This window comes from Malaya genurostris, chromosome 3 (assembly GCF_030247185.1).
Source record: "Malaya genurostris strain Urasoe2022 chromosome 3, Malgen_1.1, whole genome shotgun sequence".
In the NCBI taxonomy this organism is placed as follows: Eukaryota; Metazoa; Arthropoda; class Insecta; order Diptera; family Culicidae; genus Malaya; species Malaya genurostris.
This window is the reverse complement of record NC_080572.1, coordinates 289,109,817-289,124,317: the sequence shown is the minus strand read 5'-3', so window position 1 is coordinate 289,124,317 and position 14,501 is coordinate 289,109,817. Positions and strand designations below refer to the sequence as shown.

At 36.7% G+C, this 14,501-nt stretch overlaps 1 protein-coding gene across 1 annotated transcript in view; it reads left to right on the top strand.

The window, feature by feature from the left end:
* The window catches only part of LOC131437751 (nose resistant to fluoxetine protein 6-like), a 53,384-nt gene that overhangs the window by 37,591 nt on the left and 1,292 nt on the right, over positions 1-14,501 (top strand). Inside the window, exons 4-8 of the mRNA XM_058607301.1 lie at positions 1,675-2,031; positions 2,164-2,439; positions 2,517-2,762; positions 3,177-3,402; positions 3,528-3,702. Of these exons, the coding sequence (XP_058463284.1) occupies positions 1,675-2,031; positions 2,164-2,439; positions 2,517-2,762; positions 3,177-3,402; positions 3,528-3,702 (1,280 nt within the window). The remainder of the gene's footprint in view (positions 1-1,674; positions 2,032-2,163; positions 2,440-2,516; positions 2,763-3,176; positions 3,403-3,527; positions 3,703-14,501) is intronic.

Here is a 14,501-nt window from a genome sequence, read left to right as displayed (position 1 = left end):
ACCAAAAAAACTTTTGTTGGCTTGAACATGGCGATCACACTATGGAGTCGCAGGAAGTGTATAAAACCTAAATAAAACCAGGATATTACATTTTTCAAAACTATTTTTTGGGGAAAATAATGAAAGGTAGAATAGTCATTTTTATTCTATGCACTATCATAAACTCGAAGAAAACAATATATGGATTAAACATCGATTGTTATATTACAATATATGAATTTAAAATAATGAGAAATCACTCTACTGGGATTAATTTTGAGCATTCTGAACAAAGAGTTTTTTCGTTGTTTATTGTTCATACCTTCATAAACAAATTTAGATTGACGGCGCAATAAAAAACAGTTAATTAAAATTGAATTCCGCTCGACAGTTTTAAAATCGTTGTGAAATTTTTACCTTGTATCAAGTTTGTGATTTCAAATATTTAACTAACTTTTTATTGCTGATAGAAAAGTTCTCTGGATCCATTCATTGTTTATAATGTCGATGGTGACTAAGTTTCAACTAGTTTACTTGAACACAAGTTATTTTCAAGTTATGGAATGATAAGTTATTTTAGTATGACATTACAACGTAACGACAACTTATTTTAACCGACTTAACAACTAGTAGAAACTGCGCTTTTTGTGTCACGCTTAGTGGTTAGATATTAGTAACAATAACTTAAATTTATAGTTGCAAACTAGTCAGAAATAAGCTAGCGTAACAAAGATTGTTACTTTGGTTGCGACACGCGGCCAATTCAAGAAAAATATGATCAGCTATCACATTTTAATCATGCCGCCGATTATACTACATAAGCCGAAAAAATGATTTTAGTAATGTGGAAAATTGTTTACAGGTTTCATGAAAATTCATTGAAAATTAATCACTATAGCATTTTCCGCCTACTCATACTGAAAATCCACTCAACCGACGTCAACCGAAGCCAATGCCATTTGATTCTAAGTCTATCGGTACAATGACGCCAAAATGAAATGTAAAGGCGCTGCTTGTTTATAAATGATCCTTTCAGTAAGCGTTGCCAAATCGGCAGGAAAACTTTTAATTGCTTCATATTTTAAACGATTTCTTATAGAAACGGGTAAATTTATTTGAAAACTCATAGTAGAACTAGAAGAAATATTTTTACTCTGAGTTGGTAACGTTGATCTTAATTTATTGTTAGAAAACTAACTCAACCATCTCCAAATAATCGCACTTATATTCATTTCTTACCTTTAATTCGATGCATTCGAAACCGTTTACCATATCTATTCACTACGTTGGCTTTAATGGATCACATAAACATTAGGATCGTTGATTGTAGGTCGAGTAAACAATAAAATTTAGAAATTGTCCTGTGTGAATCAATATAAAAATTAATAATATGTCTAAAATTGATTACCCCGAATCACGCCGCCTCCGCCGCCGATATTTTCAAGAAATGGCGTCACCGCCGCTGGTAAAAAAAAGGTTTAGCCGCCGATGGTGGCAATTTTTATCGGCGCACAGGTCTACCTACGACTTCTTCTTACGAGACATCAAAACATGTTCCAAGTGATATCTATGGTTTTTTTTGTGGATGTGCATTTGAGAAAAATTGTTAATTGCAGTTTATACAGCATTAATTTAATGACATCCACTTACTCATCATTTTAATTCATTCTCTTTCTTTCTCTCTATCATAAATAGTATTTCGCTGGCTTTGACGGCGCTTTTGGTCTATTTGGCGCAGAGCCGCGAACAACAGCCCAGTGAAAGAAGCGATAGCTCATTTACCACCAGGACGGATAAAAACGATTCAACGTACAGTGCGGTACCGAATGGAACTATCGGTAGTTACATGCCATCCGATGGCAGCTTTCCATCATCAGCCCCGAACGACGACGAGCGGATGAAAGAAACCCAAGTTCAACCGGCACCGGTGGAGCCCAAAGTGACCTCGTTCACTGCCAAGGTCATCAACAGTTTTAACCTGCGCCGTAATCTCAACACCGTGTTTCGCACCGACGTTGGTCCCCGGTCATTGCCCGTAATCTGTGGAATCAAGTAAATAACCGTAACCTTGAAAGACCTTGAAACCAGTCGCCCTCGTCGTCCTTTCGGATAACAACAAATCACGGTGATCGCTAAACGATGTAATTTTTTTTTCGTTTCGTTTCGTGTTTCGTCCCACCCTAGGTCCATCTCCTGCTTTCTGATATTGTGCTTCCACATCCAATGGTACACGTTTTTCACCATCAACAACTCGGCGGTCATGTTCCACTACGCCGAACAGATCCGCTATCAGCTGGTCAGCAATGCTCCGTTGCTGGTCGATGCGTTTTTCGCCATCAGCGGTTTCCTGGTCACGTACAATTTCATCCAAAATCGCGATCGGATAGAGGAGATCAAGGTCAACGGTTACTGGCAGAATGGGAAACTGTACGGCAAAATGGTTATCCAGCGATATCTGAGGTATCTCATCGAATAATTTCCAGAATAATAACCATAGGTCGCTGAACTTTTTCTCTTCTTCTTTCATCCACGTTCAGGCTATCTCCCCTGTATCTAATGATCACGGCGATCGGTGAGTTGATGACAAGCTACCTGGTAGACACATCCAAGTTTTGGGTTCACGAGCGAAGTGATCTCTGCTGTCAGCGCTATTGGTGGCGTAACGTGCTCTACATCCAAAACCTCTTCGACATCGACGATCTCTGTCTGAACTGGACCTGGTCATTGGCCTGCGAGATGCAGTATTACATCATCTCCGTCGGACTTCTCTTCGTCTACGCCAGGTTCGTCTCACCCGAAAGGGGCATCAAATTCACTACGATCGAGTACTAGCGAGCCTCAGCCTATTTTGGAACACGTTTTTCATCTTTCTTTCTGCATCACATCTCATTTCACTCTCATTACCTACTTCGTGCTTCACTCGTTCATTCAAGTGGGCAACATTAATCCCACCCACCGTCACCACCACCACCACCACCACCAGTACCACCTGTTCAACCCACTTTTTCTCACCGACGAAGCTTTTTTGTTGTGTAAAGGTCGCAATCATGACATTGCTTTTTTTTCTCTGATCTTTCCCTCTTCCTTCCTTCTCTCGGTTGCTGTTTATGCTGGTTTCATGTTTTGTACTCGTTTTCGCTTTCGTTCCATGCCGGCTCGGTTTGGACTGGACCCCCCCTCCCCTTATTCGCAACCAGGAACGCCAAACTGGGCAAATCGATCTACGTGCTAACGGCGGTAGCTACGTTCGTGTTCAATATGGCCGTTACACTGATGTATCACTTTGTGCCATCGTATGACGTACTGTACAATACCGGCAGTGCGCTGTACATTGCCCCCTGGATCAGAGTGTCCCCCTACGTGGTCGGGGCTTACTTTGGCTGGTTACTTTCGGCAACTCGTGGCGAACTGTCATTCACCAAGGTAAGCTGGTAGCGGAGTCTGGCGTCTGGCATGATTGATAGCCATTCCCTTCCGTTTAAAAGTTAATCAATGTCGCCTATGCAACTACTCTTTTGGTGTCGTATTTTATTTTTTTGGTTTTTCAGGAACAATATCGCAAGTACTGGGTCTTAGCATGCATCGGTTTGCTGGTGAGTATGCACTGCACAGTGAAGCGAGATTTTCCATTTCCGCTTGCGTCAACCGTGATGGTTGTTGTGCGGATCATAGTAGCCTGGGCGACCTGCTGGATCATCGTTGCCAATGCCACCGGCTATTCGAGTAAGTGTCAGTTCTTTATTTTTCCTTAACACAAATAATGGTTTGTAAATAGCACATGAACTATAACCACTAATTACAATCTGTTTATGTATGCACCTAATTATTTTGCATATAATTATTTCCGACATTTCTTCATGTGAATCGTTTTGTACAAGTGATACTAAAAAACAAACTGTTTTGAAAGAACCTTGAGATAACAGGAAACGGTTTTGTTCTCATCGAATATTCCAGTGTGTCTATCAGAACACATCAAACAAAACAAAGAACGTAGAAATACAGAACCACAGAATATCCAAAAGAGAGAAAGAAACAGATAAACAGAAAAATGAAGACAGAATTACAGAAAGATAAAAAACCAGATAGACAAAAAGGCAGACAGATAAGACAGTTAAACAGAGAAACAGAAAAACAGAAAGATATAAAACAACAAAGACAGAAAACTAGAAATACAGTAAAACAGAAAGACAAAAAGTCAGAGAGACAAAAAAACAACAGAGACAGCCCAAGTAACCACGACGCAATATAACCAAAGATAAACTCAAGATTGCAATGTCCCATACGATCCTTCGAAAAATATCGGATCAGTAATCGTGAACCAGTGAACTTAGTAACAGTGTAATTTGGTTGACCCATCGTTGATAAGCGTCGATAGACATTTGAAAATTACGGTAAAATACCACGGTAACAATACAAGTTTGGAAGGAAGTAAACATTTGTTAACATATCTCACAAAATATTTTGTTACTTCCATTCACTTTAATGTTTCATAAGATAAGATTATAACAAATTGATATATTCTTAGTAATAATTCTATTAATTTGCAAGTTCCAAGATCTACTCGATATGCAGCAAAATACCGAGATTTCTTTCATTTTGCAGCTTAGGATTGGTACTACATAAACAAACATTGTTATAGCAACGACGCATGTAGCGATTCGACGCTCGTTGTTTTGTTTCAAATCAGGGGTGGAAATAAGCAATTTTTTTGATTCACAGTAAATAAAAATAGTCAGTATTATCTTTTCATATCACATATTTATTGTAGATATTATAATGAATTTTGAAATGAATGATTTTTCATAAGATAAATTTCGGTTTTACTTAAAATTTAAACAGGTCTTCAATTTCATTTTCCACAATTTAAAACATAATCGCGATTTTTGTTTTGTTACCCAATTTTTTAATTCACGGTGTTCGGATTTTTGATTCACAATCGGAAATCTTGATTCATATTTTCATGCGCAAAATGGGTTTATTTCCACCTCTGTTTCAAATAATAAATAATTGAACTACAACTGACGGTGAACCGAAACCATCGAGGATTCGTATTTGAATAAAACTTGAGAAATCGTAGGCTATTCCATCTATCGTATCTTTGTTATAACTTAGCTTTAAAAATTCGCGTAAAATTTGATTAAATGCAACGGAGATACACATGTTTTTACAATGCTATTATAAAGCTGAAAAGGGCGATTATTAGACTCTTATAGGATTATTACTCTTATATTAATTATGTTTCGTTGCTCCAAAATATAGCATTGAATGTCGATATATAGCACGGCGGAAGGTTATAAAATAATGCTCAGTTACGTTTTGAATGCAAATTCAATGCACATTGCTTCAAAGTATGTAGGATTAGTGTAATTATACAAAACAAATGTAAAACCAGAGTTGTAAATGTGCAGTGATATAATGCATATGGTTACTTGGGAGAAACCCGGAAAAACAGAAAGGCAAAACGATAGAAGTATAGGTAGAAAGACAGAAAATCATAGGGTGCAAAAAGACCTAATCAGACAAAAATAAAAATACAGTAAGACAGAAACACAAAAGGAAAGAACCACAGAAGAACCAAAAGAGAGAGAAACGGGAAGATATAGAAAAGGAAATACAGAATTTCAGAATGACAGGAAAATAGAGACATGAAGAGACGGAAAAACAAGATGACAGAAAGACAGAAAGATACAAAACAAGAATGACAAAAATCCAGAAAGATAGAAGGATATAAAAACAGAAATACAGTAAAGCAAAAAGACGAAAAGGCAGAAATAAAAAAAGACAGTAAAACAGTAAAACAGACAGACAGAATGACAGAAATTCAGAAATATAAAAAAGTAATATATACAAAATGACAGCAACACGGAAAGATGAAAAACAGAAAGATAGAAAACCAGAAAGACAGTAAAGCAGAATGACAAAAATCCAGAAAGATAGAATGATATAAAACCAAACAGAAAACCAGAAATACAGTAAAGCAGAAAGACGAAAAGACAGAAAGACTGAAACATAGAAAGACAATAAGGTAAAATGATTGAAGAATAAAACAACATAAAGACAGAAAATCAGAAAGCATGAGAAGCAGAAACACAAAAAGACATTTAAAAAACAGAGACAGAAAACCAGAAAGACGGAAAGAGAGAACAACTGATAGACAAACAGAAAAAAAAAACTAAAAGACAGGAAGACAGAAAACCAAAAAAACGAAAGACAAAAAGACAGAAAGACAGAAAGACAGAAAGACAGAAAGACAGAAAGACAGAAAGACAGAAAGACAGAAAGACAGAAAGACAGAAAGACAGAAAGACAGAAAGACAGAAAGACAGAAAGACAGAAAGACAGAAAGACAGAAAGACAGAAAGACAGAAAGACAGAAAGACAGAAAGACAGAAAGACAGAAAGACAGAAAGACAGAAAGACAGAAAGACAGAAAGACAGAAAGACAGAAAGACAGAAAGACAGAAAGACAGAAAGACAGAAAGACAGAAAGACAGAAAGACAGAAAGACAGAAAGACAGAAAGACAGAAAGACAGAAAGACAGAAAGACAGAAAGACAGAAAGACAGAAAGACAGAAAGACAGAAAGACAGAAAGACAGAAAGACAGAAAGACAGAAAGACAGAAAGACAGAAAGACAGGAAGACAGGAAGACAGAAAGACAGAAAGACAGAAAGACAGAAAGACAGGAAGACAGGAAGACAGAAAGACAGAAAGACAGAAAGACAGAAAGACAGAAAGACAGGAAGACAGGAAGACAGAAAGACAGAAAGACAGAAAGACAGAAAGACAGAAAGACAGAAAGACAGAAAGACAGAAAGACAGAAAGACAGAAAGACAGAAAGACAGAAAGACAGAAAGACAGAAAGACAGAAAGACAGAAAGACAGAAAGACAGAAAGACAGAAAGACAGAAAGACAGAAAGACAGAAAGACAGAAAGACAGAAAGACAGAAAGACAGAAAGACAGAAAGACAGAAAGACAGAAAGACAGAAAGACAGAAAGACAGAAAGACAGAAAGACAGAAAGACAGAAAGACAGAAAGACAGAAAGACAGAAAGACAGAAAGACAGAAAGACAGAAAGACAGAAAGACAGAAAGACAGAAAGACAGAAAGACAGAAAGACAGAAAGACAGAAAGACAGAAAGACAGAAAGACAGAAAGACAGAAAGACAGAAAGACAGAAAGACAGAAAGACAGAAAGACAGAAAGACAGAAAGACAGAAAGACAGAAAGACAGAAAAACAGAAAGACAGAAAGACAGAAAAACAGGAAGACAGAAAGACAGAAAGACAGAAAGACAGAAAGACAGAAAGACAGAAAGACAGAAAGACAGAAAGACAGAAAGACAGAAAGACAGAAAGACAGAAAGACAGAAAGACAGAAAGACAGAAAGACAGAAAGACAGAAAGACAGAAAGACAGAAAGACAGAAAGACAGAAAGACAGAAAGACAGAAAGACAGAAAGACAGAAAGACAGAAAGACAGAAAAACAGGAAGACAGAAAGACAGAAAGACAGAAAGACAGAAAGACAGAAAGACAGAAAGACAGAAAGACAGAAAGACAGAAAGACAGAAAGACAGAAAGACAGAGAGACAGACAGATAGAAAAACAGGAAGACAGAAAAACAGGAAGACAGAAAGACAGAAAGACAGAAAGACAGAAAGACAGAAAGACAGAAAGACAGAAAGACAGAAAGACAGAAAGACAGAAAGACAGAAAGACAGAAAGACAGAAAGACAGAAAGACAGAAAGACAGAAAGACAGAAAGACAGAAAGACAGAAAGACAGAAAGACAGAAAGACAGAAAGACAGAAAGACAGAAAGACAGAAAGACAGAAAGACAGAAAGACAGAAAGACAGAAAGACAGAAAGACAGAAAGACAGAAAGACAGAAAGACAGAAAGACAGAAAGACAGAAAGACAGAAAGACAGAAAGACAGAAAGACAGAAAGACAGAAAGACAGAAAGACAGAAAGACAGAAAGACAGAAAGACAGAAAGACAGGAAGACAGGAAGACAGAAAGACAGAAAGACAGAAAGACAGAAAGACAGAAAGACAGAAAGACAGAAAGACAGAAAGACAGAAAGACAGAAAGACAGAAAGACAGAAAGACAGAAAGACAGAAAGACAGAAAGACAGAAAGACAGAAAGACAGAAAGACAGAAAGACAGAAAGACAGAAAGACAGAAAGACAGAAAGACAGAAAGACAGAAAGACAGAAAGACAGAAAGACAGAAAAACAGGAAGACAGAAAGACAGAAAGACAGAAAGACAGAAAGACAGAAAGACAGAAAGACAGAAAGACAGAAAGACAGAAAGACAGAAAGACAGAAAGACAGAAAGACAGAAAGACAGAAAGACAGAAAGACAGAAAGACAGAAAGACAGAAAAACAGGAAGACAGAAAGACAGAAAGACAGAAAGACAGAAAGACAGAAAGACAGAAAGACAGAAAGACAGAAAGACAGAAAGACAGAAAGACAGAAAGACAGAAAGACAGAAAGACAGAAAGACAGAAAGACAGAAAGACAGAAAGACAGAAAGACAGAAAGACAGAAAGACAGAAAGACAGAAAGACAGAAAGACAGAAAGACAGAAAGACAGAAAGACAGAAAGACAGAAAGACAGAAAGACAGAAAGACAGAAAGACAGAAAGACAGAAAGACAGAACGACAGAAAGACAGAACGATAGAAAGACAGAAAGACAGAAAGACAGAAAGACAGAAAGACAGAAAGACAGAAAGACAGAAAGACAGAAAGACAGAAAGACAGAAAGACAGAAAGACAGAAAGACAGAAAGACAGAAAGACAGAAAGACAGAAAGACAGAAAGACAGAAAGACAGAAAGACAGAAAGACAGAAAGACAGAAAGACAGAAAGACAGAAAGACAGAAAGACAGAAAGACAGAAAGACAGAAAGACAGAAAGACAGAAAGACAGAAAGACAGAAAGACAGAAAGACAGAAAGACAGAAAGACAGAAAGACAGGAAGACAGGAAGACAGAAAGACAGAAAGACAGAAAGACAGAAAGACAGAAAGACAGAAAGACAGAAAGACAGAAAGACAGAAAGACAGAAAGACAGAAAGACAGAAAGACAGAAAGACAGAAAGACAGAAAGACAGAAAGACAGAAAGACAGAAAGACAGAAAGACAGAAAGACAGAAAGACAGAAAGACAGAAAGACAGAAAGACAGAAAGACAGAAAGACAGAAAAACAGGAAGACAGAAAGACAGAAAGACAGAAAGACAGAAAGACAGAAAGACAGAAAGACAGAAAGACAGAAAGACAGAAAGACAGAAAGACAGAAAGACAGAAAGACAGAAAGACAGAAAGACAGAAAGACAGAAAGACAGAAAGACAGAAAGACAGAAAGACAGAAAGACAGAAAGACAGAAAGACAGAAAGACAGAAAGACAGAAAGACAGAAAGACAGAAAGACAGAAAGACAGAAAGACAGAAAGACAGAAAGACAGAAAGACAGAAAGACAGGAAGACAGGAAGACAGAAAGACAGAAAGACAGAAAGACAGAAAGACAGAAAGACAGAAAGACAGAAAGACAGAAAGACAGAAAGACAGAAAGACAGAAAGACAGAAAGACAGAAAGACAGAAAGACAGAAAGACAGAAAGACAGAAAGACAGAAAGACAGAAAGACAGAAAGACAGAAAGACAGAAAGACAGAAAGACAGAAAGACAGAAAGACAGAAAGACAGAAAGACAGAAAAACAGGAAGACAGAAAGACAGAAAGACAGAAAGACAGAAAGACAGAAAGACAGAAAGACAGAAAGACAGAAAGACAGAAAGACAGAAAGACAGAAAGACAGAAAGACAGAAAGACAGAAAGACAGAAAGACAGAAAGACAGAAAGACAGAAAGACAGAAAAACAGGAAGACAGAAAGACAGAAAGACAGAAAGACAGAAAGACAGAAAGACAGAAAGACAGAAAGACAGAAAGACAGAAAGACAGAAAGACAGAAAGACAGAAAGACAGAAAGACAGAAAGACAGAAAGACAGAAAGACAGAAAGACAGAAAGACAGAAAGACAGAAAGACAGAAAGACAGAAAGACAGAAAGACAGAAAGACAGAAAGACAGAAAGACAGAAAGACAGAAAGACAGAAAGACAGAAAGACAGAAAGACAGAAAGACAGAAAGACAGAAAGACAGAAAGACAGAACGACAGAAAGACAGAACGATAGAAAGACAGAAAGACAGAAAGACAGAAAGACAGAAAGACAGAAAGACAGAAAGACAGAAAGACAGAAAGACAGAAAGACAGAAAGACAGAAAGACAGAAAGACAGAAAGACAGAAAGACAGAAAGACAGAAAGACAGAAAGACAGAAAGACAGAAAGACAGAAAGACAGAAAGACAGAAAGACAGAAAGACAGAAAGACAGAAAGACAGAAAGACAGAAAGACAGAAAGACAGAAAGACAGAAAGACAGAAAGACAGAAAGACAGAAAGACAGAAAGACAGAAAGACAGGAAGACAGGAAGACAGAAAGACAGAAAGACAGAAAGACAGAAAGACAGAAAGACAGAAAGACAGAAAGACAGAAAGACAGAAAGACAGAAAGACAGAAAGACAGAAAGACAGAAAGACAGAAAGACAGAAAGACAGAAAGACAGAAAGACAGAAAGACAGAAAGACAGAAAGACAGAAAGACAGAAAGACAGAAAGACAGAAAGACAGAAAGACAGAAAGACAGAAAAACAGGAAGACAGAAAGACAGAAAGACAGAAAGACAGAAAGACAGAAAGACAGAAAGACAGAAAGACAGAAAGACAGAAAGACAGAAAGACAGAAAGACAGAAAGACAGAAAGACAGAAAGACAGAAAGACAGAAAGACAGAAAGACAGAAAGACAGAAAGACAGAAAGACAGAAAGACAGAAAGACAGAAAGACAGAAAGACAGAAAGACAGAAAGACAGAAAGACAGAAAGACAGAAAGACAGAAAGACAGAAAGACAGAAAGACAGAAAGACAGAAAGACAGAAAGACAGAAAGACAGAAAGACAGAAAGACAGAAAGACAGAAAGACAGAAAGACAGAAAGACAGGAAGACAGGAAGACAGAAAGACAGAAAGACAGAAAGACAGAAAGACAGAAAGACAGAAAGACAGAAAGACAGAAAGACAGAAAGACAGAAAGACAGAAAGACAGAAAGACAGAAAGACAGAAAGACAGAAAGACAGAAAGACAGAAAGACAGAAAGACAGAAAGACAGAAAGACAGAAAGACAGAAAGACAGAAAGACAGAAAGACAGAAAGACAGAAAGACAGAAAGACAGAAAGACAGAAAGACAGAAAGACAGAAAGACAGAAAGACAGAAAGACAGAAAGACAGAAAGACAGAAAGACAGAAAGACAGAAAGACAGAAAAACAGGAAGACAGAAAGACAGAAAGACAGAAAGACAGAAAGACAGAAAGACAGAAAGACAGAAAGACAGAAAGACAGAAAGACAGAAAGACAGAAAGACAGAAAGACAGAAAGACAGAAAGACAGAAAGACAGAAAGACAGAAAGACAGAAAGACAGAAAAACAGAAAAACAGGAAGACAGAAAGACAGAAAGACAGAAAGACAGAAAGACAGAAAGACAGAAAGACAGAAAGACAGAAAGACAGAAAGACAGAAAGACAGAAAAACAGGAAGACAGAAAGACAGAAAGACAGAAAGACAGAAAGACAGAAAGACAGAAAGACAGAAAGACAGAAAGACAGAAAGACAGAAAGACAGAAAGACAGAGAGACAGACAGATAGAAAAACAGGAAGACAGAAAAACAGGAAGACAGAAAGACAGAAAGACAGAAAGACAGAAAGACAGAAAGACAGAAAGACAGAAAGACAGAAAGACAGAAAGACAGAAAGACAGAAAGACAGAAAGACAGAAAGACAGAAAGACAGAAAGACAGAAAGACAGAAAGACAGAAAGACAGAAAGACAGAAAGACAGAAAGACAGAAAGACAGAAAGACAGAAAGACAGAAAGACAGAAAGACAGAAAGACAGAAAGACAGAAAGACAGAAAGACAGAAAGACAGAAAGACAGAAAGACAGAAAGACAGAAAGACAGAACGACAGAAAGACAGAACGATAGAAAGACAGAAAGACAGAAAGACAGAAAAACAGAAGGACTGAAAGATACAAAGACAGAAAGACAAAAACACAAAAGGACCGGACTACAGAAAGACCAAAAGAGAGACAAACAGAAAGACGGAAAGACAGAATGATAGAAATATAGAGAGATGAAGAGACAAAATGACAAAAAGGTAGAATGATAAAAAGAAAACAGAAGAACAGAAAACCAGAAAGAGTGTAGGGCAGAAAGACAAAAAGACAGAAAGATTAAAAAACAGCGACAAAAAAAAAACAGATATATAAATTAAAAAGGGAGACAGAAACACAGAAGCATAGAAAAACAAAAAGACAAAATTACACAAAATAAAAATAAAGAAATCCATAAAGACAAAAAACCAGAAAGACAGTAAAACAGAATGATAGAAAGACAATAAGGCAAAACGACTGAGAGATAAAAGTAAACCAGAAAGACAGTAAAGCAGAATGACAGAATGACGGAGATTCAGAAACATAGAAAGACATAAATACAAAATGACAGCAGCACAGAAAGCTAAAAAAACCAGAAAGACGGTAATTTCTGCTGATAGAACGATATAAAAAACAAAGATAGAAAGACAGAGAAACATAGGGGCAAAAAGACTTAATAAGATAAAAATAGAACGACAGTAAGACAGAAACACAAAAGCATACAAGAGCACAGAAAGACCAAGAGAGAGAGAGAGAGAAAAACAGAAAGACAGAAAAACGGAAACACCGAAAGACAGAATAACAGAAAGATAGAAACATAGAGCGACGAAAAGACAAAATGACCGAAAGATACAAAACTAGAATGACAAAAATCCAGAAGGATAAAAAACCAAACAGAAAATCTGAAATACAGTAAAGCAGAAAGACGAAAGGACATAAAGACAAAAAGATAGAAAAGCAGGATGATAAGATGACTGAAAAATAGAAAGACAATAAGGCAAAATGACAGAAGAATAAAACAAACAGAAAGACAGAAAACCAGAAAGACAGTGAAGCAGAAAGACAAAAAGACAGAAAAACAGAAGGATAGAAAAACAGAGACAGAAAACCAGAAAGACTGAAAAACAGAAAGAGAAAACTACAGATTGACAAACAGAAAAACAAACAGTTTGAAAGACAGGGAGACAGAAAGATAAAAAATAGCAAAAAAAAACAGGAAGACATAATTACTGAAACATAGAAAGACAAAAACACAAAATGACAACATAAAGATAAAAAACAGAGAGACAGAAAACCAGAAAGACAAAAGGACAGAAATTCATAAAACAAAGAAGGAGAACTAGAAAACAGTGAAACAGAAAGACAGAAGGTTAGAAAGACAGGCCAAAATACCAGAGATAAAAAGAGAAACACAGCAAGACGGAAAAATAAAAAGACAGAACCACAGAAAGACCAAAAGTGTGTGTGTGTGAGAGAGATAGGGGGGAAGACAGAAATACAGAAAGACAAAAAGACAGAAATACAGAAAGACAGAAAGTCAGAAAAACAGAAAGAAAGAAAGACAGAAAGATACAAAGACAGAAACATGAAAAGTCAAAATGACAGAAAAGCAAAAAGATAAAATAAAACAAAAAGACAGAAAACCAGAAGGACAATCCAACAGAAAGAAACAAAGAGAGAGAAACAGAAAGATAAAAAACAGTAAGACAGAAAAAGAGATCATTAAATAGACAGACAGACAAAAAGACAGAAAGTTAGAAAGGCAAAAAAACATAAAGACAGGAATATCGAATGAGAGAAAGAAACAGAAAGAGAGAGAAACAGAAAGACAGAGCACAGAAAGACTGTTTATACATGAACGTTGAACACAAACATTGTAGAAGATACCAATTTGATCGGATCCACCGTTTCTGAAATAAATTTTGTAGAAAATTTTTTAAGGGTTTTTTTCTTATTCCCTTTTAAAAAGTAAAGCTAGAGTTGGAATGGCAAATTGTCATCAGTTTGCTAGATGCTTTTTTTTGTTTGACCATAAATAACCCTAATGCAAAGTTAGACCAAATCAAAAAATACAAAAGTAAAATTAAAAAAAAACTCTGTCATTTGCGGTTGAATTGCTCACCAATCAATTGCTAAGAAAAATAAGATCCAGATGTGTTAGTCAGACCAAGATTTGTGAAATAAGTTCTACCAGCAGGCTAGCTATGATACAGTATAAACATCAACCGGCCTGTGTAAAGTATCATACACGTGTTCAGCACCAATTTATCGGGTTGCTTCCTGGAATGGAATCCTGCACAGGGCGATACTTTTTTCCATAATTTTCATTTTTCCGTTGTTTCGTCCATCTATCATTTCCCTCGGCCTGTTTTTCGTTGGCAATGGCGCAAAGTAAAAAAAAAAATGAATAAAGTATAAGAAAGCGGGAAAATCTTCTGTTTTCTATTACTTATTGAATGGAAAG